Here is a 26299-nt window from a genome sequence, read left to right as displayed (position 1 = left end):
GACTTAAAAGAATTCATAGAAAACAAATACTCTGTTATCACAGAAATTTTCACACATACGGGAAAGTTATCTCCGTGTAACCCACACCCAACTTTAAAAATCTTCAGCGTTTAGCCCATCTCATTTAGAAGACTTAAGATCAGTGTTTCTCAGAGTATCAGTAGTGACCCTCTTGGATTAGAATTACTGGGAATTTGTTTAAGATGCATATTCCTGGGCTCCCCCGCCAAGACCAACTGATCCAGAAATCTCTCATTGCTGGGTCCAGCAGTCTCCACGTCTGACAAGCTTCCCAGATGGTTCTTACACACGTTCAGCTTGGGGAACCAGGACCTCACATAGCGACTGTGCAAACAGACTTCCTGCTCGTGGAATGTCTTACTTGCCCACCATCACTCACAGGGCCTTCCAGTCCTTCACGTGGAGGAGACAGAAAGTCAGGCCTGAACTGAGCAGCTGGTTCATCCACTTTTGCTCATGGGAAGATACACATGTTAGCACAGCAGCTTCAGATAAGACCCAAGGCCTCAGTCCTAAGGAAGTGCTCTGTAAATTGGTCAGTTAACTGTTGAAAGGAAGGCACCGTGTCATCTATACCCTTTTGCGTTTTGAGCTTCTCACTCAACTTGCACTTAAGCTCAACAGCTTAATTTGGAGTCATGCTGAAATAAGGCCATAGGAAGGCATTACTGTAATTTTCTTACACTGGTTGTGGGCCTTGGTCTATAAAGAGGAATCCAGACAAATAAAGCACTTGGGTTCTGCTAATTTGCTCCCACTTTTGAAACCCCCTCCAGCAGGCCATGTTAGCGCAGGAGACTAGAGGGTTCTCATAAACCTTGTCTCTCTTTTTTTCAGGTCAGGAAGCAGGGCTTCTGAAGAAATAGAAGAGTATGTTTCCAGTTTTCTTACAACATCCTGTGGTGACCATAGTCAACAGTGCAGTCTGGGTGGTCCTCATCTGTTCAGCCTTTATGGAACACAGCATTCAAAGACAGACAGCAGGAAGTTGGCCATGGGCTGGGGCTGGAGTTAGGAACACTAGTCAAGGGTTCGGTTAATGCGGCTTCCTCAGCTGAAGGGCTGGACTCTGGCATTGATGCCTGTGTCGTATCTCGCACTGCGTGGTTTTTAGAATTGTATGTTCAGGTATCAAGAGTACTGACCCATGGGTTCTGCTTTACTGATGCAGACGGGCAGAAACAACTCCAGCCTTCTAAACCTAGCCCCTTCTCCTAAGACTTATATCAAAAAGAAAGAAGGAAGGTTTCTGGGTAAAGATGGAATGTGAAGGTAGGGCCGTGGATCTCATAGCTGCGGGGTGGGAGGAGCATCCTGTCACGGTCGGTGTGACGCTGCCTGTGGGATGTAGCGCCCCATGGCTCGTGTGGCCGTACATGGCAGACCAGCTGCCAAATCAAGTCTGACCAAGTTGGTGGAGGGGAGTGGGTCCAGAAGCATTTTCATCTAGGAGAAAGAATGGAAGCAATAACCATATAGGGTTTTCACTTTCTGCTTTCCTTTCCTTCTTTTTGGGGGCAGTCACCGCCTCAGACAGCAGAGCCTGGATGGATCAGATGATGGAGGAGGTAAGATGTCCTTGGGGAAGTCAGAAGGGCTTCCAGAGACGTCCCAGAGCATTTCCTGAGCTACAGTTAAGGCGCCATTTGCTGCAGGCTCACTGGAAACATCCCCTGTGGCCTCATGCTAGCCTTTTGTTTTGCATCTCTGCGCCTTGCTAAGTGCTCCTGCCCCTGCCTAGAATACCCCACCTTCTTCTTTATCCACTAATCCTCTTTGTCCTTCAAAACTCAGCTGGAAGCATCACCTCCTCTGAAATGTCTTCCCTTCCATCCCAGCCTTTCTCTGAGTCTGATGTTCTTTCTCTGTGCCGGCAACCTCCTGGGCAAACTTCCATTGTAACACACCACCATGGCAATAATAGCTAATACTTATCAGGTGTTTATTATATCTCAGGCACTGTCCCACCACTTTATAGATGTTAAAGCGTTTCATTTCACAACAACCCTATGAGGCAGTACTATTATTATCCCCATTTTGTAGTTACGGAGACTAAAGTACAGAGAAGTTAAGTTGCCCATGGTCACAGAGCTAAGTGATTATCACACTTTAATTCTTTACTGGCTTGATTGTTCTTCCAACCAGGCTCTAAGCTCCTTGATAGTGGACACTGTGTCTTATTTATCTTTGCATCTCTCATGCACGACACACAGTAGCCAGTTAAAGGCTGACATTGTAAATGAGGGAGAAACAGCACTTACATGTCCAGCAGCCATGTCACAGCTGAAACCTGTGTTCAGAAACTCAAGAGAAAAGGTAAAGTCTGTGTGTACTTTTACAAGAAACCTACTAGAGTGGAGGTTATCTTCAAGACCTAAATGAGCAAAGCCTCTTTTTTAACCCACATATTTACCATTTCCACACTATTCCTTTGTGCAGAATTCAGTTTCCATCTTGTATCATTTTCCTTGTGCCTGAAGCGCTTCATTTAACATCTTTTTTGTAGAGCAGGTCCTCTGGCAACAAATTGTCTCAACCTTGTTTGTCTGAAAATGTCTTTACTTTTCACCAGATACAAAAGTCTGGGCTGGCAACTCTGTTTTTCCTTTGAGCATTTTAGATACTTAGTTCATTGTCCCCTAGCTTGCACTGTGTCTGAGGAGAGCTCAGTGGTCCTCCTTATGTTTGTTCCCCTGTATGCAGTATATTTTTCTCCTGCTTTTAAGACTTATTTCTCCTTATTTGTTATTTTCAGCAATTTGGTTACGATGTGCCTTGTTGTGGTTTACTTTGTGTTTCTCCTACTTGAACTTCTTGAGTCTGTGCATTTATGGTTTTCATCAGATACAGATAACTGTAGGCATTGTTTCTTTTCTTTTTTTTAAATTGAAATATAGTTGATGTACAGTATTATGCTGGATCAGGTGTACTATGTACTGATTTGACATTTGCATACATTAATGAAATGATCTTCATGATAAATCTATCTGTCCCCATACAAGTTATTACAGTTTTATTGACCATATTCCTTATGCTGTCTGTATATTACTTCCCTGTGGCTTATTTATTTTATAACTGGAAGTTTGTACCTCTTAATCCTCTTTCCCTATTTCACCTTACCCACCCCTGCTCTGGCAATCACCTGTTTATTCTCTGTATCTGTGAGTCAGTTTTTGTTTTGTGTTTGTTTTGGTGTTTAGATTCTGCACATAAGTGAGATCATATGGTATTTGTCTTCCTCTGTCTGACTTATTTCACTTAGCATAGTACCCTCTGGGTCCATCCATGTTTTCACAAACGGCAAGATTTCCTTTTTTAATGGCTGAGTAATATTCCACTGTGTATATATATATATATATATATATATATATATATATACCGTATCTTTCTTATCCATTCATCTACTGATGAACACCTAGGTGGCTTCTCAAATTCCAGCCGCCTTAGCCCCCTAAACTTTGACCTCTGTCTCCTCAGCTCAGCCAGACCTCCCTCCCCATGCTCCACTTGGGGTTCCCTACCCCTGTGCCAGTGTCCAGGAAGCATCTCAGGCAGAAGCCAGGGTGACTGCAGGGCCCACTTCATTTGTTTCCCTTCCCTTGGGGATCACAGTTCTGTGCTACCTCTTGTCCACTGTGTGAAAACAGTTGTATCTTGTATTTTTTCCAGTTTTCTAATTGTTTATAGCCGGAAGGCAAGTCTGGTAACAGTTATTCTCTCACGGCTAGAAATGGAGTCCCAAAGCCTTCTATTAAATAACCTTTGCTTGCAACTACAAAGTGGAGGAGAGAATTAAATCTGTAGAACATGGATGATTCTCTGTGCCTTAGCTACCTCACAGGATTAGGGCGAGGGTCATATAGGACAATCGTGAAATATTCTGGGATGGTGGTTAAAATACAGATTCCCAGGCCACCCACAAAACAGAAGCTGGAGTTGGGGCCCAGGGATCTGCATTAATTTAAGTAAGCTCCCTGGATAGATATTTCGCACATTGAAGTTTGACAACCCTGCTGTAGTGCCTCCAAAGCCGGGATTGAAGACTGGAGAGGGAGTTGTGTGCAAGAGTACTTCTGCCTCATCTCCTTCCAAAGGGGTTTGAAGGTAGAAAGGGAGTCTCTGGAGGTCAGGAATTCAGCCTGCACTCTAGGAGTTAGTAAGAGCTCCTGGGCCCGCTGCTCCCATCATACTTCAGCACTTTGCTTTTCCATTATCTCTTATTGACAAGCTCATTTCTTTTTGCCAGATATTCCTCCTTAGCTCTGCTCACTAAATTCCTCTCAGCTGCCAAACTTCTCCACCCACTAATAATTCCGAGCGGCCCTGTTCAACAAGGTATCCTGCACTTCTTTTACCAGAGTCTGCTTTCCCAGACGTGTTCCTAGGATGTCCTCTGCCAGTGCTACACTGGCAGCTGTGATGCTCAGTGATTGGTGGCTACTGCCACCCTTTGGGTTGGCCTGTCCTCACAAACGCTCTGTTGCTTCAGCCATTGGTTGCATAGGGCAGCAGGGCAACCACCCAGGAGGATGTTCCCTGGACTCAAGGAGGCAGGTCCCTGGCAGACGTGAACAGAGCTGTCTGGTGGTTAGGGCGCAGTGTGCTTGGAAATTGTCATGCTGATAGATCTGAGGTGCTCGTCCAATTCATGGTCTACAGAAGGTTTATTCAACTGGGACTCCTCCACACCTCTCCCCACCCCACCTTGGACCTCTTTCCAGCTCCCCTCAAAGGACCTCTGAAATCCCACCTTCTCCATTTTTTGTATGTGTGAACATGCTCCATTTCAAGGAGTACCTGTTAAATATTACAGCAAAACCCTCTGAATACTGAAGTTTACACACATCACAAATGCATTATTAGAAGGTTGCGCTGGCCGCCATTGTGACATTAGAATCAAATTGTTGCAGGGTTTTTTTTGTAAATTTATTTATTTATTTGTTTATTTTTGACTGTGTTGGGTCTTCATTGCTACGCACGGGCTTTCTCTAGTTGTGGCAAGCAGCGGCTGCTCTTCGTTGCGGTGCGTGGGCTTCTCATTGCGGTGGCTTCTCTTGTGGCGGAGCACAGGCTCTAGGTGCGCGGACTTCAGTAGTTGCAACACACGTGCTCGGTAGTTGTGCCTTGCGGGCTCTAGAGCGCAGGCTCCGTAGTTGTGGCGCATGGGCTTAGTTGCTCTGCGGCATGTGGGATCTTCCCAGACCAGGGATCAAACCCGTGTCCCTTGCATTGGCAGGAGGATTCTTAACCACGGCGCCACCAGGGAAGTCCCAAATTGATGCAGTTTTAAGCAACTCTATAGGCCACCTTGTCCAAACCTGCCATTTGACGTGTTAAGAGATTGAGCTTTACAGATTATTATACAGAATCTCAGGACTCAAAGGGAAGCTCTGATCTTCTGACTCTCAAGGGAACAAACACTCTGCTGTCATACTGTGGTGTCCACCAGCATCACTGCCATCACCAGTATTACCAGACATTTACCGCGTTGTGTAGTACTTCTTTTTTCTCATTTAATTCACAAAACAAATCTATGGGAAAGTTCCTTTAAATCAGTTTTATTGAGTTCTAGTTTGCATACAGTAGACTGCATCCATTCAAAGTACACAGTGTGAATTTTTATACCTGTATATACCCAGTTAAATCTCCACCACCATCAATATACAAAACATTTCCATCACCCCCAGAAGTTTCTCATGCTACTTGCCAGTCCACCCTTCCTCTGCCCCTCCAGGCAGCTATGATCTGTTTTTTTGTCAAGATAGAGTGGTTTGTAGTTTCTAGAATTTTATATACATTGAATCATATGTATGTATGCTTCCGTGTTTGGCTTTTTCCGCTCACTGGAATGATTTTGAGATGCATCCAGCTGGTTGCATGTATCATTACCCTGTTCATTTTTATTGCTAATATATGGACATAGCACAGTTTGGTTATCTAGTCACCTGTTAAAGGACATTTCAGTTGTTCGTTATCCCCATTTTAAAGATGAGCAGACTAAGGCAAAGAAAGGTAACCTTGCCAAAAGTCACACAGCTAGTAAATGACAGCATCAGGATTTGGAAGGCAGCTGTGCTCACCACTCTGTTACAAACGCAGCATAGCTCAGCACCAGGCTTTGAATGCAGGTCTTGGCTCCAGAGTCCTTGCTCTTGGCCTCTGGGCTGTAACAAATGGTACGACCCTCCGCTGTGCTGGCATCTCCTTGCACAGGTTGGTTGTGTCAATGTCAGTTCCCAGGTGTGTAAGATAGAGTGCTGGCATTACTGGCGGGATGCTTAATACAATTTCATTAAGGAAGGGGAGAAGAAAGATGCTGTTTTCAGAGAATACCCCTACTATTCTTTTCCCCTTCACAAACTTGGAATGTGAAATTTGTGAATTGGCCTTTATTTTGGCTCCAGAGGTTTGACACATAAAACCCTTTCTTGTCAGAGTGCACTTGATGTTACCTTCTAGGAGGTATGCCTCTTCCCTGGCATAAATCTATTTTCCATGCAGTTATGCCTGAGTCCTGTAGTGGAAAATCAGTTCATAGGTTCCACTTCACACTCGACTTAGTCCATTTCACTGTATGTGAATGTTTAGAATCCATTATGCAATAGGAATCATATGTTACATATAACTAGTTTCTAGAATTATCTTTGCTCAGGGAATTACTTGGTTGGCTAGTTAAGGCTGCTCCTTTGAACTTAGAATAACCAGTGGGTGGGGAGACTCCACGAAATGATTGCCCTGAACCATCCATGGACGCTCATTCAGCAGTGACATTAAACAGATCTCTGGGCACCTGTGAGGGAACCTGCTGGTTCCCTTAATAAAATCACATCCAGGTTCCTTGAGGTCATCAGTGAGGAGTATTCTCACCTGGGAAGAGACTGCTCGTCTTCTGGTACTTGGTGGGGGTGGGCAATTGACGAGTCATCTCAAAGGAGAAGATGAATCTCCAGGAACAGAGATGAGAAGCCACGGTCCAGGGCCTCCTCCCAGCACCTTGGAGGTGAGTTCCACTGAGGAGAGCCAGGGGGTCTTCATGCAGCGCCTCCTGCGGCTCGTGTTGCTCCCATGCCGACGGTGATGAGTGAGACAGCCCCTGCCCTCCAGGATTCTCTGACCTGGTGAGAAATGCCCACTCTTCTTTCCTCCTCTTCTGTTTTTGTTTTGTTTTGGTTTTGTTTTGTTTGCAGTACGTGGGCCTCTCACTGTTGTGGCCTCTCCCGTTGCGGAGCACAGGCTCCGGACGTGCAGGCTCAGCGGCCATGGCTCACGGGCCCAGCCGCTCCGCGGCATGTGGGATCTTCCCAGATCGGGGCATGAACCCGCGTCCCCTGCATCGGCAGGCGGACTCTCAATCACTGCGCCACCAGGGAAGCCCATCTTTCCTCCTCTTCTTTTATAGAAGACTTTGAGAAGCCATGTCTCTCGAGATATATTTCTCAGCATTCAGCCTCCCTGGATCACTCTTGATACATGGTGCTTCTTCTTCCCTGGGGAAGAAGCCGAGGGAGAGAAGAGAAGCACTTCCTCCCATCCATTGACCCCTCAGGCTTCCGAGGGAAGAGAACAGAAAAACAGAAGAAGGAAGGAGCTGTTGAGATCGGGTGTGTTTTTTTGAACGAGAAGCGAAGAGTAAGTGCCGTGTAGGGGTGGTTTGGGGGATCTGTTGGTTAACCGGAATGTATTGGCAGCGGGACTGTTTGCAAGACCAAGGCATGCTGAGCTCAAATGTTTTTAGGGGCCAGGCAGGTAATACAAACACTTGAAACAGCAGAAGTGTTCAACTATAAAGAATGGTGGGGCTTGTGGTGAGCTTGGAGGGGAGATGGCATGACCTGAAAGTTTTCAAATTCAGATTTCAAAAAATGACAGAATTTTAAAATATCACTTTATGAACAGGACAAAATGCATCTGCAAGTTGGATTAGGCCTTTGGGAAGGGATTTGCAAATCCTTCCTAAGACCTTGGAGGGCTCTCCTCTAGGGGAACACAGGACTTTGTTGGGGAGACAAAACATGAAAGATGGAAAGCATTACAAGGGTTAAATAGCTTAGACAGCAGTGTACTGAGCGACAAAGGTAGCAAGTAGTTGTTGCTATCTTGGTGATTTATGTTCTTAAGGGCTGTGAGGTCAGAAGAGGAAGTGATCCCTGTAGGCTGAGGGCCCTTCAGGAAGAAGGAAGAACTTGCCTGGGTCCTAAAGCCTGGGCAGGATTAGGTTAGGCAGAGAAACACGTATGTTCATTCTCCATAACCAGGAGGGAAGCTGCTTCTGCAGAGTTAAGCCCTGATTCTGGTCCATTCTCAACTACAGATAGTCAACATCCCCACATAAACTGCCTTTCATGAAGGTTCAAGATTGCCAATCATCTAATTTGCTGATTCTAGGTAGACTTGATCACAGCTAGAGCTGACACCGTGCTTCGGGGAAGCTGGGATTCGTGGTTCTGGAGAACAGCTAAGAATAATGGACAGCCAGAGCCCCCGAATGACCTCAGGGTCCCAAAATTGTGGGATGGCAAAACGGATCTTTCCTTTAGTGTCTTAATTATCCATTCCTATTTTGGAATCAAGTTTCTAGTTTGCCGTAGGCCTTCATACTTCTTCTGTCATGGAAGGTTGTATGTTAGAGAAAGAACATTGGATCTGGAATAGGAGTGAACCCAGTCTCTACAGGCGACATTGGGCAAGTCATTCATTCACTCATTCCTTTAACCACCATTTGTTGAATACCTGCTATGTGTGATGCTTGGAGCTGGGCACTAGGAACATGATGGTGTACAAACCATTCTTAGTCCTTGCCCTCATACAGCTTACAGTCTAGTCGGGGATATGGGGACTAATCAAATAGTCACACACTAAATAAGTGAGGACAAATTGCAATTGAGTCCACTGAGGGAAGAGTCTGGAGTGCCATGAGGGAGAATAACGTGGAGACCTGTTTGGGTTTGGGGACTGAGGGAGGGCCACCCTGAAGAAGTGACTTTCAAACTTCGACTTGAAGGAAGAGTAGAAGTTACCAGCAGGGACTTCCCTGGCGGTCCAGGGGTTAAGACTCCGTGCTCCCAATGCAGGGGCAACAGGTTTGATCCCTGGTCGGGGAACTAAGATCCCGCGTGCCACGCGGCATGGCCAAAAATAAATAAATAATTGCTTGCCAGCGAAAGGAGTGTGGAGGCTGCGGGTTGGGAGGACCCTGGTAGAGGAGACAGGAGGCACAAAGTCCTGTCATCTCTCTGACGCCAGAAGTGTTTCCAGGCCTGTTTGGTCTCTTCTGGCTCTAAAATCCAGCTCTCAGAAAGTGAACTCTGGATGGAAAGTGAAACTTCAAAAGGGGCACTGAGAGGCAGACAAATGGGAGAAAAGAAATTCTTTGTCTTTAAAAAAGATAAACAGTATTCAGATTGAGATCATCTCTTAAAACACAATTAGATGTGGACTCAACTTTCAAAAAGTTTATCTCTGAGGTAAAGTCAAGTTAAGAAAGAACTTGTGAGCCCCCCAAATAATGGCTTTAGAAAAGTGGAAAGTCTCTGAAAACAGGAGCTTAAAAAAAAGGATTAGCTCTTTCTTGCCTATAACCATCGCATCTTGGTGTAACCCAGGACTGCGGGTGGAATTATAACTCCCTCTTCCTGGCATCCCCCAGTGCCTCTGGGGCATGCCGCCTTCCCACTGGAGAGGGCTGTGCCCTTTGCATCCTTGGGTCCAGGTGTGACAGAATCGAATACCTTAAAACCTTAGGAGTGATAAATCCTATGGCCAACCCAAAAGTGTGAAATTCCTAAAGGACAGGCTGAGTTGAGCCACTTCTAGCCAGGGGCAATTGGGGACTTAATTCTGCAAGTGTAGCAATCTGGATGATCTGAGAGCTCCAAATTTAAGGGTAATTGCTCAATTTTCTATCCATGTCAACAGGGAAAATAGGTAAAAGTGGCTGAACACAGCCAAGCAATGAGGCTGGATGAGATGTGAGATGCTGGACTGTCAGTGGAATTAGAAAAATGCTATACGTAGTGGGATATCGCTCTGTCGCCCCTCTTCCCGTTCATGTCTGTCTCCGGGCTTTCTAACTCTCTTTTGGGCTCTTTCTCATTGCCTGCTTAATCCTTCCACCCTATCCTTCATCCGTTCTCCTGCAAGCAGCAGTCACTATTGGCCCAAGCAGTTTTAACGTGGAGAAAGAGAAAGTGGAAAGAATTCTTTAAGTGCAGATAAATTGGAACCCTGATATCTCAATTCTTTTCTCTTGCTTAGTACGAATGTTCCGTTATGTTGGCATTCCCTTCCTTAAGCTTACTGCAGCACACTGGACTTATTAGGTAGTACCCAAACCTAGTTCCTTTGCCTCCCTTTCTGTGCCTTGTTAAGCTTCATTCTGTTTATAGGATACTGGGTATGAAATTTGAAAAAGAAGCCCTTCTTATAGGAAATGGTATTGATAATTAATGTTTGTAAGTGTTTACCAAGAGCCAGGGCCTGTGCTGCTTTACCTGCAATATTTCAGTTAATCCTTGCAACATTTCTATGAAGAGACACTGTGATCATCACCCTTTTACAGAAGAAGAAATTGAAGTTTTGTAATGTTTAGTAGCTCACAGAGGTCACATGGCTAGTAAGCAATGATGTGCTGGGAAATATTTAACAACCAGCTCTCTGGGGGAGAAAAAGTCCTCATTGGTAGAGTTTGCCGATTTCTGTGGTGTAAATGCTCCCACGAGGGCTGTTTTCAAGCTCCCAGCACGACATCAGTGACCACAGAACTGGGAAGAGATGGACAGTAGCACACCAGTATGTTTCCATCATATAGGTACATTGGATGTAAATAATTTCAAGAGCATAGGCAAAGTAAAATGTAGTAAAATTTAGGAAGTGGTGAGTTTTGAGTATTACCTTTGTTTCTAATATAATTTATTTAATTATAAGGATGTATAATTTAATCTTTAATAATGCTTATGTTTAACAACCTGCATGCGAAATTCCTAAAATTTTTAGCCAGCATGAGCTGCTCCAGGACATCACTGCTAGTAAGTGATGGAGCTGGAGTTGGGACATGGCCTTTGTGACTCGTGATTACCTGTTCTCACCACCTTCGTCTTTGCTCTCAAAGTGTTAGGTTCGTTTCTCAAGCCTGCTTATCCAGGAAGCTTGCCTCCACTCATATTCCCACTGCCCTGTTGCAGATTTGTTATCCTTTCCTGATTCTCAGATTAACCCACTGGCCCCTGTCCTCAGCTCTGCTGATCCTTTCCCTGTGAAGTCTTGGCAGCAACATCCAGGCTGAGCAGAGAAAAGCCAGAGAGACCAGGTCTTTAGGGCTCTGTGACACGAAGTAGAATCTTCAGGTTGGACCACTCCTCTCCTTCATGTTATGCTTTCTTTTCTATCAAATCCATTGGGATTGCTTTTAGATAATGAATTCTCTTCTGGGTCCTTTGGAGAGGAGAGCCTATTTTAAGGGGAGAGGAAGGAGTGTCACTGGGCTTGTGCAGGTGGCAGGGTGAGTAGCGGGGAGGAGTATGGGAAGTTTGGAAGAACAGAGACCCCGCAGGGCACTCCCAGGGCCGTGGTGGGCTATGGCTGGAGCTCTCCCACCAGCGCAATGCTTTGAGACACAGCTGAGGGAACAAACTGACATCACAGAGACTTGGGACACTCAAAAGACTGCATGGAGCGTTAAAGAGCCCCAGCCAGGGGTGTTGGATCATGGTGCCAACACTGAGCTGAGACCATCATGGGCCCCAGGTTCATTTTAGTATAGAAAAGAAACCTCTGTAAAGTGATTCTCCAAACAAAAGACTCGGTGCGCCTTACCTGTAGGCCATGTCTGTGGCTGGGACATTTGGAAAGACTTCCATAGGCAAATATGACAGTCAGGTGTTTTGGGGTTTTTTTTTATCACTAGGTATATGGGAATGGACAGCCTAGAAATAAGGATGTCGTAGAGATAGAAGGCACCTCATTTTGGTGGTGAGGAAACTTGGGACAAGAGTTGACAAGTAACTGCACATGGTCAGCAAATCAGGGGCAGATCTGGGACCCAGGTTTCCTACTCCTAATCAGGTGGACCCTCTAGTACAGCTCTGTGGACCAGGAATCTGGGTTCAGTTCTTCCTTGATAGATAGTTAAGGCCACATTCCTGGCAGCAAAAGAAAAATGAACTCTAGTAGATGTAGCCTCTTGGGGCCCCAAGGGCAACTTCTTTACTCCCCAGTGTGGGTTTGGCCCCAGAGTGACTGAGATGCCAGAGGCGTTACAGGGGACTTGCCAGAAGTTTCTTTAATGAAGCAAGAAAAGTTGTTTTGACTTGCTGTTGTTTTTTGCAGGAGGTAATTCAGGGTCCCATGCCCCTACCATGGGATAAGCATACACCATCATGGAGTAGGTATCTAAGAGCTGATGGGATGGAATGACTTAGCTCAGCACACATAGTAGAGACTGGTTTGGCTGTGCTCTTCTTGCCTCTTGAAGAGGCGGAGAGTCAGGGGAGCTTCTGCAAATGGAGTTAAGCTTGGAGCACATTTTGGTTGTTCTGCTTTGTCACCTCAGTTGTTCCGTACCTCGCCCTGGTCCAGCTGCAAAGCACAGCCCAGAGCATTGACCAGACCTCCTGCTCTGCTGGCAGAGCTGGAACAGAGTGCTCTAGGCCCCTAGTGGGCCCCTACAATCTCTGGGTCACACCAGCCTTTCAAGCTTTCCGTCACAAACAGCTCTGCCCGAAACACGGTTGACAGCGACCTCTCTGGGACTCCATTTTCTTTGTTCACGTGAGCAGCTTACAGGGACGTCCCCGTCTGAAGAGGAAGAGTGGGGAGCATGACACAGACGTCCTGCACCACGCATGCACGCGCATCGTGAAGGAAGCAGGTTGTATTAACCTTCCTCCAGGAACACAGAGAAAGCTCTGTCAGCATTCCATCGTGCTGTAGTCGGTTTGGAGGAATGTGGTTAATAGTAAATCATCCCACATTAAGCACTGACAAAAGTAGAAGAGAGTTGAGTCTCCCTGAAACAGTTGTAGAGATCTGGGTATTTATCCTGTAACTCCTTGGATTCTGTCCCTGTTGAATATGGAAGACAGGATCAGGGCAGGACACAGCCAATCCCGTTTCGTTTCGTGAGATGGTCCTAGATGTGACGGTGAGCCGTGGTCCAGCTTTGGGGAGAGGCACGGGTACTTTTCCGCACAGCTGTGAAAGGAGTGGTGGATGAGGGCAGAGAGGAGATGAAGCCATATTGATGGGAACCATTGCCCAGGGACATCTTATACTCAGATTTTTATGTGACTAGAAGGAGAGGCTCAGTGCTTTAGGATATCTGTTTCAGGTGATGGGGACTGTATAGAGAAGAGGCATAGCATTCTCTGCCACACACAAAAAAAGACAGGTGGATTTGTAGAGTTGCTCCAAATAGTCTTTGTAACCCAAACCACAGCAAGCTGTGGCCTGGGGGCTGTGCTCTCCAAGCAAACGGCCGTGAGGCCTCACTCATCTTGAAGTCTGACGGTCAGAAAGTGCTTAGGTGAGACAGGAAGGGACAGGCATGATTGTTCATCTGAGGTTGGACTCAGCACATCACTTAGACCTCAATTGAAGTCTTTCCTTTGAACACATGGGGATTAGTTTCTAAAGAAGAAGCCGAGATAACAAAGCCTAGGTATAGCAGAAATCCAGGGGAGCGGTGATAGGGGCCCTCTTACCCTAGCGAGAGACGAACTTGATATGGCCAACTGGTAGGTCTTCCTTTCCAGCTTCAGGTCCTCCCAGCGTTCTAAAAATGCCCAGATGTTTGGTGTGTGCACGTGTGTACTCGCCTATATATACACACACGCGAGGGGACACATACTGGGAATGTGATTCCTGAGTGCATAAGTGTGGTTGATGGACTGGGTTTACCTAAAAGACCCTTTAAGAGGAAGCTCTTGAAAGATGATTACAGAATTGAGACACCATCATTTAAAAGTGCCCGAGGCAAATGCCTTTGAAAATTGCTGCAGCGGAGGGACAGAGAAAGAACCCGGCAGCCCTGGATTGTTGCCCCGTTCCCTCAGGACCCGTCCCCCCCTCCCCCTCTGTTTCTCATCTGATGAGAGAGAGAGAGCAGCAGTAAGACTCCTCATCTATCTTATGAAAATCCGATTGGGAATGGCTGTGATCAAAACCAGCTGGCTGTCACCGGCAGTGGCCTTGCGAGGAGGGAACCGCTCAGAAGCATTCCGTATGTGGCGGAGTCACGGCTGGCACTGATCAAAGGAGCATTTTTGTAATAAATATATATAAGGAAAAAATACAAAACCTAAGGATTTAGAATAAAAGTAGGGTAGTTTGTCTTGTTTTTTTCAGCATAACATGGGGAGGATGAAATAGAATCAGATATGCCTGGTTTCTAACACAGAAACCAGGCATATCTGGCGGCTCTGAGAAGGTGCTCTGTGTCACATTAATACCATATCACTGATCTTGGGCCTTATTGAAGAGAGTGGAGAGTTCCTCACTTTCCATTCCTTCCAGCCACTTCATTCCTCGTCACCTTTGAAGTCGCTTACCCCCGCTCGTCCTTAACACATCTCTACGGATCAAAGCTGGAACTGCCACGAAGCTCCCAGAGAGCTCTTGGGGTGGCAGGGAGCGTCCCTGTTCATTGTTCTTCTTTTCCTTCAACTGTTGGTAACCACTGTGCGATTGTTCCCTAGAGACCACTCCAGTGCGTGACACCAGGTCCTCCCAGTGTCAGGCTCCTGGGCTGAACAGGCTCCTTCCCTATGGAGAACCCTTGTTGGGCCGTACTTGCCTCCCATGAGCACTGCCTTTGAATTGCTCCAAAGGGTCAGTCCTGGCTGACGCCCCTTTGCGCGGTCAATACTGACTCTTCCACAGCCCCTGGTGGACTGCGTGGGGTGATGGGGCAAATCGCATTCTAGGGTATTACATTCATGCTCCTTCCGGAGAGTGCCACCACCCCTCTGTGGGTAATGTGCTGAGGCCGGGCCTGCACACCCACAGGAGACCGCGAGCTAAGTCACCACTCAGCACAGCCTCCTGTCTGCCCACCACCCAGCCGGCACCACACCCCCTGAGGCCCAGCTTGTCTCAGAAATGGACTCAGTCCAAGCCCTCCCGTCCAGCCCGTCGTCAGCCAGGAGAGTGGCCACGGTGTGGGCGGCTGGGAGGAACAACCGGCTCTTTCGATGTTCTTCCTGAGGTCGGGGATCTCTTTCCCCAGCTGCAGGAGGAGGGGGTGGGTTCGGCAGGAGCATGGAGACATCTCAACGTATGGGACCTAGATAAACCGCCCCCCACCCAAGCCAGCGCCTCAGGACGGACATCTTCCTGCCCCTGTCATTCGCTTCCTCAGGGACCTGCTTGGGCACCTTTTGCTCGTGATCAGTCCTGTTTCTCAGTCCCTGCAGTGGACCTTCTGGCCAGCAGCATCACAGTTTTCAGACTCTTCTCCCATGGCTGCCTCTCTCCTCCCCTCCCAGTGACCCGGCCAGATCAGGTGAAATCACCGGGGATCGGTCCTCATAAAGCAGACCCGCCAGGGACCTGCAGGCACATTTTTGCCCCGGAACCCCAGTGCATCCAGGGAGTGCAGGGGCCCAGGAGCTCCTCTGAGACCGTCCCTTTCCCTTGTTCCTTCGGGTGTTGGAAGCCTGTTGCCTACCACTTTCCCCTTTTCTTCTCCCTTTAAAAAAATTCTCCATTTTTTCACTTAGAAAAAAGAATTATTTATACGATTGAGATCCACTAATTAAAGCCATTTTCTGGTATTTGGTTACTGGAGTGTTTGATGTCTCTCTGACAAGACCATGAAATGCATGGAGTGTCCACAGGGACAGAATTTGCTGAACACGGCTCTTTGTAAATGAGGGGACACAGTGTCGCAGCAGCTCATGAATATGAAACGCCCATGATGCCACCTCAGTGGACTTGGGAACACAGATGAATCCTGTCATGTGCTAAATGAGACCAATTTCTTTCATTTAACTTCATCTTCAATCAGACCTTCTTCCATTTGCCTGTTTAAAATTCCCCATACGTGATGCAGAAGGTAACAGCATTCAGTAAAACAAAGTTTTGCAGCTGCAGAGAAAAATTATAATGATCTCAGGTGTAAAGTTGCAATCTCCTGGAAACGTGGACATTCTTTCCTTTCGCTCACGAGCTCTGCTGAGAGTCTGTTGACTTTGAGCGCAACATTGGGGGTTGTCTGGACTGCTCTTCTTGGGGTGTCCCTCCACAGCGTGTCCAGGCCCCTTTCAGGTGGGTTATTGAATGTGGCTGTGAATTACGCAGGATGGACGTGAGCCCTCAGCAGCCCACGAGTGCTCTGTTGTGGCCAGGGCACTGGGCGGGGGAACAGCTCTGGGAAGAGATGGTGTGGGACCGCATGGGGCCTCTGCCGTGGGGGGGCACAGTTAGTGGGTGAAGCGAGAGGGGCAGATGTCATCATTCAGCGCCCGGAGGAACCTTACAAGGTAGGCCAGCCCCTGATATCGTTTACTAAGGCGTCAAGGTCAGAAAGTGCTGGAGTTAGAAGAGACTTTATGTAGCTCTCTAGAAACCCTTCTGGCCACGACCAGAAAATTCCATTCAGAAATCCCCAACCAAGAAAATCAGCAAAGAGTAGAACCTAAAAGGGACACAGAGAGGAGGGGCTCCCTGCCTGAGCCATCTTTGCCTGGGTGGGACCGAGGGCCGGATCAGGGTGCCTCCTTCGTTCTCTCCTTCCTCTGCAGGAAGATTTACGCGCCAGGGGAAGAGCCTGAGTAATGCTCAGGGTGTACTCATTACACGCGGAGCCTGATCTAAGAAATCACTTTCTGTTCTTGTACCAAAACAAGCCGACAACAGCTAGATGTGAAGGCAGGCTATCATGAAATACGTTGCAGAGATCTGGGGCCAGGATCTTTGCAGGAGGCAGGCAGGCTTCTTGCTGTTGAGCCACAGGGGCAGAAGGGGATCCCTCTGGGACTTCCCTGGGTACTTAGCATTTTAGTGTGCGGGTGTGATGGTATTACGGGCAACGTGTGTATTTCAGGGCAAGTGGCAGCTTCTCGCATCTTTGAAACCAGTTGTAATTGATCCTACTGGTGTTCCCACATGTTTCTATTATTTATTTCTATTACTTATTTAAGCACCCCTCATTTATTTCTGTGGTTTCATCTGGTAGTTGGTTTGTTGGTAGATCTGTTGGCAGGCTAGTATGCTGGTATCTTGATGAGTTTTCCATTTGGCAACCTCTCTCTTTGGAATTAGCTCTTACTGCTGTTGCTGTTCATTAACAAGCCTTTACTGGGGGCTCCCAGAAGGTGGCATGATGGAGTGGGGCACGCTAGAGATCAAGAGGAAGCCCAGGGTGAAGAGCAGTGTGACCCAGCCTCAGGATGGAAGCCCAGCAGTCCATATGGACCCAATTTGGATGACTCTTCCTCTGTAACTTTGTCCCCACTCCTCCATTGTTTCTTGTATATGCACAGGCCCTTCCCAGGAGGCCTTGCAGCTCTCAAGTGAGGCAAAGCCTCTGTTGTGATGTCATCAAATCCAGGATGTATCTAAGGATTGCTCTTGGTTGTTCTTGCGAAACGAATCCTGCCTAGGCAACTTTGGGACTCAGTAACACTTATACTATAACTAGAATGATATAGAGAAGATGGGCATGACCCATCCATGTGTGTGACTTGCAGATTTGAGGGGCATTTATTGATCCAGTTCCATTCAGTTGTCCTTTAGTTTGCCCATCTTTGGGAATGCAGAAGTGACTGGGACGTGGTCTTCACCCTCCACTAGTTCAGCATCTAGGAGGCAGGCCGAGGGCAAATTTCACTTGCTCTACCTACAGCAAAGTAATCAGGTCCATCCTGTGTCCTTGAATATAAAGCATTGTGGAAAGGTAGAGTAGAAAGCTCTGAATTCTGCCTGTTGGGTTCCAAGATGATTCACAAAGGAAGGGAATGTGCATTTTCCTTATTCTGCTCATTTATCATCATTTTTTTAATGTATAGACCCGCCCTTTGCAACTTTTCCATGCTGGGTCCATCTTGGTTTGCCCCTAATATGCCTCCAAAGAGGTCTTGCCTATAGCAGGCACCCAGGCGTCTCCTGGCCGGTTGATGCAGGTCCTTCCTCACCTGGCACCTGACGCCCTCTCTCCTGCTTCGCCCCGAGCTGCTCTCTCCTGGGCCCTGCACGCCAGCCACGCCACCCTTTTAGCGAGTTCCTCCTCACCTCCTAGCGCCTTTGTGCACGTTGTCCCCTGCCTGGCTTAGTCCTGTTTATCCTTCAGTGGCCCTGTCCTAGTTCAGAGACCTTCCCTAACTCGACACTCCACCCCCTCAAAATCCTGAATTAGATCCTCTCTGGACTGAATTAAGGGCATTATGCAGCATCCATTCGATAGAAAACTAGATGGTCATTTAAAGGAATAAGATGCATGTGTACATTGAAAAGGACAGATAAAAGTAAGTCGCAGGACTTCCCTGGAGGTCCAGTGGTTAAGACTCCATGCTTCCGCTGCAGGGGGCATGGGTTCAATCCCTGGTCGGGGAACTAAAATCCTGCATGCCACATGGCACAGCCAAAAAATAATTTAAAAAGAAAAGTTGGGGCTTCCCTGGTGGCGCAGTGGTTGAGAGTCCGCCTGCCGATGCAGGGGACACGGGTTCGTGCCCCGGTCCGGGAAGATCTCACATGCCGCGGAGCGGCTGGACCCGTGAGCCATGGCCACTGAGCCTGCGCGTCCGGAGCCTGTGCTCCGCAACGGGAGAGGCCACAACAGTGAGAGACCCGCGTACCGCAAAAAAAAAAAAAAAAAAAAAAAACTTGTAAAACAATGGATACGTAACATGATGCCATTTGCAAACATTTTAAAAGGACATATGTGCTGTGTATGCAGAAATTCTTTTCAGTAAACATATATGAGAAATGGTTAATAGTGATCACCCCTAGGGAGATGGCTGGGATTCATATAAGGAAAGGACATTTTTCATCTTAAACTTGTCTACAGCATTTGAATTTATTACCACATATAATATTACTTTTGCCGTTAAAAATAAAACATTAGGTCTCCCTGTTATTTTGGTCTCAGAGTCCAGTTAGCTCCCTTCACAGTGTGTGTTTTCATTTACAGGCAGCACATTTATTTGTGTTTATTGCTATCTCCCACTACACTGGTGCTGCAGGAGGACAGGGCCCATGTCGGGTGTATCTGCTGTTGTTACTGGCACCTCCTAGCACGGTGCCTTTCACAGAAGGGCTGCTCCATTCATCCCTTCAAGGATGAATGGATAAACGAATGAACAAGTGAACAAATGCAGTTTCCCCACAGTGTGGCTAATTGGGCAACACGTGGGATACAAGCAGGTGAAAGGCAAGTGAGATGGCTGACATGAGAGGCTGGGAGCAAATGCAAAGAGCAGGGAAGGCCCGTTTTGTTAAGGAGTCTGAGCTGGGAGAGAGCAGCGGGTAACTGGTCAGCAGGGGGGCGCTGTCTGGGGGAGCTGAAACGAAGGATGAGGGCGCCCGCTGCTGCGGCACTGACATCTCAGCCCTTTTGCCTCGCCGGCCCTTTTTCTTGGGGCCATTGGAGGCATCCGTTCCCCTCCTTCTCCACGCAGCTGGTTTAGTGCCACACGGACGGCGGGGGATGGAGCCACCGGGTCTCCAGTGTCAGTCCATTTTTCTCTGCACCATTTGGCCTTGTTGTAGGGAAGTAGCCAGTCGGCCATATGGTGAGGGAGAGACTTCCCTTAGTTATGGTTATTGGGAGACAGAAACACCCGAGAACAGAGGACACTCGGTCGCAGGCAAAACGAAAGCTGTCCCAACTATAGGCGGTTGTCTCACCTCTCCACTAGTAGAGGCATCTTCGAAGTCACTGGACCTTTGCAAAGAAAGCCTCTGGGCAGGGGTGGGGACAGCCTTTTGGGGAGGGGTGCAGTTGAACTGGAGCTGGAAGCCTGCTCTGTCCGTTCTTAATGACTCACTTCACGCAAGCTACTTCATCTTGCTGAGCCTCAGTGTTCTCGTCTGGAAGATGGTGACAACTGGGCAGGATTAAATGAGAAAATGAGGGTAGAGCCATATAGTTTCTCTCCATGCTCAATGTTTTATCTGTTAAACGAATAAGAATAATATAGAATATTTATTACTTACTAAGCATAGTGCTTGATATTTTAGATGATCGCATGTAATACAGCAACCCTGTGAGGTGGGTGTAGTTATGTTCCCCGTTTTACAGCTGAAGAAACTGAGGCACGGAGAGGATGAAGCCTCACAGCTAGTACCCGGGGGAGCCAGGCTTCAAATGCTTCCAGTGCCTGCACTCTTAGCCACTGGACAGGAGTGTTACCCATATGCTTAAGTAGCCCATTGTTTCTGTTAATGTTCTTATTATCAGCAGCATCGAAGAAAATGAAACTAAAGTTAACATAATTATTGAATTTTTTTAAATAGTGGCTGCTTTTCAGTAGTCCTAGAGGATACTTCTTTGTCCCTCTTACTGTCTCTATTAAAATTGTTGCTTTTGAATGTTAAGCTTGACACCCTGAATCAGACACTAGGTCACTGGTTCAGGCTTGCAGCAGGGCCGGATCATTCCATGCAGGTAATTTTGTGAAGAAGCGGATTGATTTCTCAAGCCCGTTTTCTTTTTCTAGGTTGGGTCATCCTGCATGTGTGTGTATGAGAGAGAGGGGTGGGCGGAAGGGAAGAGAGAAAGAGGACAGAAACTCCTGGGAACATGTTATATATATCCATAAGCAAGCACTTGTCTGTGATTGTAAATCAGAAACTGTAAAATTAGGAAGTTCTTTGAAGTTTGCCCAAAACCTGCTCCACGGCCACCTGTTCCACTGGGGCCGGCAGTTGGATGGCCAGGCTCTGCGGCGATGGCTCAAGCTGTCACTGCACCGAAACGCTCCAGCCTGCCTTGGCCTGGCTGTCATCGCTGGCTTGGTCCCACTCAGGCCGTTCACCGGTTTCTGTTGGACACCAGGCTTCCAATTAGAGAGAAGTCCCACTGTGTGGCCAGCCCCGCCAGTGCCGCTCTGAGCGGCCCCTTTGCCAAGGCCTGAGCTGACCTCCGCTCTGTCACAGATGGGCCAGCCCCACGCTCCTTCGTGCGCATTTGGAGGAGGGGGGTGGGGACAAACAGGGAAGCCACGGGGACTCAGAGTGGATAGTGGGCAGAAGTGCAGCTCCTCAGAGCTGGGAGAAGCTGGGCAGAGTTGACAGGACCCAAATGCTGACATTGCAGAGCAAGAGGGGACTTGGGGAAGACCCCGTCCTGAGCCCTGAGCACAGCAGGGAGCATTTTCTTACCAACTTCTGAATATTCATCTCAGGCTGGGCCTCACACCGAGGAGAGCCAGGAGCAGCTAACTGCCTCACGCCGGACCTGTCACACTGCTGATGGCGCATGGCACGGCCAGCTTCCGCCCTGCCCCACTGCAGGGCCCGTGCAGTCCTGCCAGCCTAGGAGCCCTCTCGGCCTGGACTCAGGGACGGTGCCATCAGCAGCCCTCACGTGGACTGTATTCTTCACTCGGAGTGAACAGGGACGAGCAAGCTGAATTTCTGTTAGCATAAGAAGTAGAACATTAGAGAATTCCACCTCTCATTCTCTAGCAGGGTAGGGAGCTAGAACCTAAGCTCTGAACTGCGTCCTTCTAGATAGAGGACTTGCTGAATGTCATTCATTATTTCGGGGCTGGTGTATGTGTCTTCTTTATTTCCCTATCAGCATTTTCTTTTTATTTTCATCCCTTTAATCACTCTCTTTCTCTGCCTGTCTCTTTCTCTCTGTCTTATTTTCTCTGTCTCCGTCTCTCCCTTGCACGCTTTCTGTCTCTCTTTCCAGGTACGGCATCTGTAACCCCTCCATTGGAAGCAATAATAAAGATGCCAGGCTGGGAACTGACATTTATATACTCGGGCTTAGCTTGACTGGAACCATCGCAAAGTCTAAATAATGAATAGCCTGAAAGTGGCAAGGGTCTTCCCAGCTCTTCTTGGAATGATTCTGCGTCTCTTAAAAAAAAAAATTTTTTTTTTTTTAAATTTAGTCCATGGAAGCAAAAACGAAGGGTGGGGGCTTCCCTGGTGGCGCAGTGGCTGAGAGTCCGCCTGCCGATGCAGGGGACACGGGTTCGTGCCTCAGTCCGGGAAGATCCCACATGCCGCGGAGCGGCTGGGCCCGTGAGCCGTGGCCGCTGAGCCTACGCGTCCGGAGCCTGTGCTCCACAACGGGAGAGGCCACAGCAGTGAGAGGCCCGCGTACTGCAAACAAAACAAAAAAACAAACAAAAAAAACGAAGGGTGTCTTCACTGCTCTCTCCTCTCTGGAATTTTTCTTCCTTTTAATATTTGCAGTTGGTTTGGGATTTCCAGGACTGTCTCTCCCTGCTTGGCCTTTTTTCTGCCCCATCTCTTTTTTTCTCTATGCAGACTGGATAAAACAAAGAAAGCCCCTCTACCAGTCAGTGATACTCACTGAGAGAAGGCAGTATTTCTTTAAGGTGTTAGGTTATCCCCAGGAGAAGATGGACAATTTTTCTGCTATAATAAGCAAGTTTCCACAATTAAGTGATGTGCTGTCTCTCTGTTTCTCCACGTGCATGACTTTGTTAGATTGACAAAGGGAATGGCCTCATGTCTCTTCCTATGTTTGTATGTCTGTCTCATGTGGAGAGTTCAGAGGAGGAGAATCTCCAAGAGACAGCAAGGGAAGTGTCATCTTTAGAGTCAGTGTTGTTTATTATATTAGACCCGGTAAATGGAGACTCTGATCCTGGACACGCTGCTGGGAAGCCAGGTCACATCATTAGGCGTAAAGTGACCTTCAGATACAGGCTCAGGCCTTGCAAAGACTAGGACGAGCTGATGCAGGTGTGAACCTCGGTCATGAGGAGGTGCACTCATGGTGACATCCCCCTCGTGACACTACGCTTTCCCACTTCCTCTGTCTCTGACCACGCCAGGTTCATTCAGCTCCTCTTTTCTTTTCTCTCCTCTAATAAAAACACTTCCCCAAGTGCTGTCTGGGACTTTCTTCTCATTTCTTTACATTTCTCCTTAGAGAGCCACGCCAGTGGCTTCTAACCTGGAGCAAACATCAGGATCACCCAAGAAATCTTAGGGAAAAATACAGACACCTGAGCCCCACCCCACTAGGAGATTCTAGTCCAGCAGGTTCTGGGGTAAAGCCTGAGATTTGGGAATTGTTGAAGTTCTACCTTTGATTCCCATGCACACCTCTACTTCAGTTCCACAGCCCTCGACTGGGGTCCTAGAGGCCAGAGACCATTGTGTCCATTCTACCCAAAGCCTGTAGCCCTAACTGTGGCCGGCACGTTGAAGGTGATAAGTAGCCAGTGGAGAAGCAGGCAAGATCCCCCATTCGTGCTGCTGACATTTTTGGCTTCTCCTCTCATTGCAGATATTCCTGTTATTCCGGACCTGGAAGAAGTACAGGAGGAAGACTTTGTTTTGCAGGTGGCGGCCCCTCCCAGGTATGTTAAATTAATATGAAGTTGGCAGGAGGCAGGGACCATGCCACACACCCTCTCCAGTGGTGCTGCCCCCCAGGGGAGATCCAGATGTCTCTGGATGGACTCCATCCCAGGGTTCCCATTTTATTAGACGTTTTCTCCCCATTTTGGTCCTTCCCAGCTGCCTACGAGGCTCTGGGTTGGTGGCCCGGCAGCACTCCTGGCACTGGTTCTGCCTGTGGTTCCTCCTCACATTCCGTCTTTCCTGCAGCATCCAGGTCAACCGGGTGATGACCTACCGTGACCTGGATAATGACCTCATGAAGTACGCAGCCTTTCAGACCTTGGTGAGTGAGGCAGCTTCTGTGTAGAGGAGCAGGCTCCAGGCAGCATCCATAGGGAGTTCTCAGTTTCTCCAAAGCCTTACAGCCTCTCCTCCGTGGGTCTCTGAGGCTGCCGGGCAACAGTCCCTTTGCAGAGACATCATCCTCGGGTATTACAGCATCCCTGGACCCAACATATTCCAGCGTTCCCAGGGCCAGTCTCCTTCCTGCTTCCCTGGCTGCCCCCGTGGCATCAGTAGATATGCTGCTGTCATGCCTGCCATCCTGGTATTGACCTTCCCCCAAGGAGTGCCCAACCTGTAGGACATCATGGTGTTCCCTCAGTTCTCAGTGGCATTGGGGTCCACCCACAGTTTTGCTCTTTCACAAGGCATTTGCAATTTCGCAAGGCATTCTGGATTTGGGAAGTTCCACCACACTCAACCTGGCCCCCCTCTCTTTGCCAGAGGTCATTGTCCGAAGGCCTCCGAGGTGCACAGCCTGCCTTGTTTTTCTTTTTTTTTCCCTGCCCATTCACAGGATGGAGAGATCGACCTGAAGCTCCTCACCAAAGTCCTGGCGCCGGAGCATGAGGTTCGAGAGGTACGTAGCGGCGGCAGTGCGTGCCCCTCGTTCCCGGGAACAGCTGGCTCCGAGGCTGGCCTCGGCAGGAGGCTGGCTGTGACCGAGGGGACGACGTCCCCCAGCTCACCCCGCGATGCCTGTCTCGGCAGGATGACGTCAGCTGGGACTGGGACCGTCTGTACACTGAGGTGTCCTCAGAGCTCCTCAGCGAGTGGGACGTGCTGCAGACGGACAAGGAGGACCCTGTGGGACAGCAGCCCTCGCACACCTGAGCCCGGGGTTCGCTCTCCCTGCACGCGGTCACCTCTGCTTTGGACTCGAGACACAGGCCATAAACCTAAAACTAAAGAAGCTTGCAAGCAGCTCAGAATTTTTATGTGGACTATTTTGTAATAAAAATATCTATTTTCAGTAGACCGCATTGGATCGTTCGACTGTAAGAAATTGCTTTTTTCTGTAGCCCTCTCTTCCGTTTCTTTCCAGCACTCCCTTGGAAAGATTCGTCAAGAGTGAAGGAGGGTATCTCTCCCCATCGCTGAAGCTTGGGAGGGAAAGCTAGATTCAGGGGGAGAAGCGGTGGTGCTCCTGGAAGCCGTTCGGCTCACAGAAGCCACAGCAGCTCCCCGGAGCATCTACCTGTGGGCACCTGGACGCAGGGATACGGGAGGTGGCATGCGGCTGCCTGCAGGGGTCCTGGGGGGGGCCTGGCCACATGCCTTTCTCACTTTGGACGGTCAGTTATGTTGGTGGAGTTGCACTGTCTCCTTCGAGCTCTCAGTGGGCGTGATCAGATGACCCATTGCCCGCGCTGGGGTTTGGTGGCTCTTCTAACGGCACGCCCCTTCCCCCCCCCCCCCCCCCCCCCCCCGCTCTTCCTGCAACCCATGCCTGGGGCTTCCAAAGCACAGGTTTCCTTTCTGCCACAGGTTCCCAGGGCCTTGTTTCTGGTTCTTATTAGCAGGGGCCAGCTCAGCAGCCCTGAGACGTCCACAGAAACACTCTCTCGGGGAGCCTGGGCCTCCGCTGACCTTTCAGAGGTGTAGCTGTTTGTCTCCATTGCTCCCCGCAAGCATCATCACTGCCAGTTTCCAAAGTGTGCCAAGATCTGGAGCAGAGCCCAGTCCTTTTTCTAAACAGAGACATCTTTTGTTTTTGTTTTTCTCTTAACTCCCCAAGACATCTCATCTGAGGACAGGACGTCTCCCCGCCCACCTCTCCTAGATGCCACTCTGGGTCAGGCCCGCGCAGTCTGGCGGCAACTAACCAAGCCCGGCTCCCGCTCCCGGCCGTGGGGAGTGCTGAGTGCTGAATGCTGCTCTCACCCTGCCTGGAAAGCCCTTCATTAAAATTCAGAAAAACAAAGAGGCTCAACACTTCAGAAACACACTGGGGGTTATTTTTTTCTGACTACAGTGCCCTTCCCTGGTGAGCCACCGGCTCCGGGGCAGGCAAAGAGAATACTTGTCTGTTAATTATAAACTCAGGGATTTAGTGGCTTTGGGGTCTCGTTTCCTCCTTTTCCAGAGTCACACTTTTAGCCCAGACAGCCCCTCTTTGGAATAATTCCCATGGTCACTGAGAAGTTTCCATCCAGGCTGGTTTTTCTTGAGCCTGCAAGACTCTGAAACCCAAAGGAGGAATTGCTGTATTTCGAGTACCTTAATCACCGGCAAGTTCAACTGCCTCAGGACCCTGATAACCTTGAGGGTCTTCAGCCAGCTCGAGCAGGGCCTGGGGGTTGACTTCCTTCCTCCCTTTACTTCTCAGACACCTTTATGTTCCAACCAGCGTTGTCGCCCACCCGAGACTTCAGAGGGCCTCCCAAGATGACCCAAGAGGGATGATAGAATGGTTGAGCTTCGACAGGTACCTCAACGTGGTTTT

General features: G+C 48.5%; 1 protein-coding gene across 3 annotated transcripts in view; it reads left to right on the top strand.

Moving 5' to 3' along the window:
* The window catches only part of IFT43 (intraflagellar transport 43), an 88307-nt gene extending 63490 nt beyond the window's left edge, over positions 1–24817 (top strand). Inside the window, exons 4-9 of one of the 3 annotated variants that reach the window (XM_065873037.1) lie at positions 859–891; positions 1543–1589; positions 23456–23528; positions 23779–23854; positions 24371–24433; positions 24565–24817. In XM_065873037.1, coding sequence (XP_065729109.1) covers positions 859–891; positions 1543–1589; positions 23456–23528; positions 23779–23854; positions 24371–24433; positions 24565–24687 — 415 coding nt within the window. In that variant the 3' untranslated portion in view covers positions 24688–24817. Of the gene's footprint in view, positions 1–858; positions 892–1542; positions 1590–16862; positions 16943–23455; positions 23529–23778; positions 23855–24370; positions 24434–24564 lie in introns of all 3 variants that reach the window. The other 2 variants (XM_065873038.1, XM_065873036.1) reach the window with 2 other exon arrangements.
* Positions 24818–26299: the final 1482 nt, after the last annotated feature.

Source organism: Phocoena phocoena, chromosome 2 (genome assembly GCF_963924675.1).
Source record: "Phocoena phocoena chromosome 2, mPhoPho1.1, whole genome shotgun sequence".
In the NCBI taxonomy this organism is placed as follows: Eukaryota; Metazoa; Chordata; class Mammalia; order Artiodactyla; family Phocoenidae; genus Phocoena; species Phocoena phocoena.
Note: the sequence above shows the minus strand (reverse complement) of the source record. Positions and strands in the feature narration are given on the sequence as shown.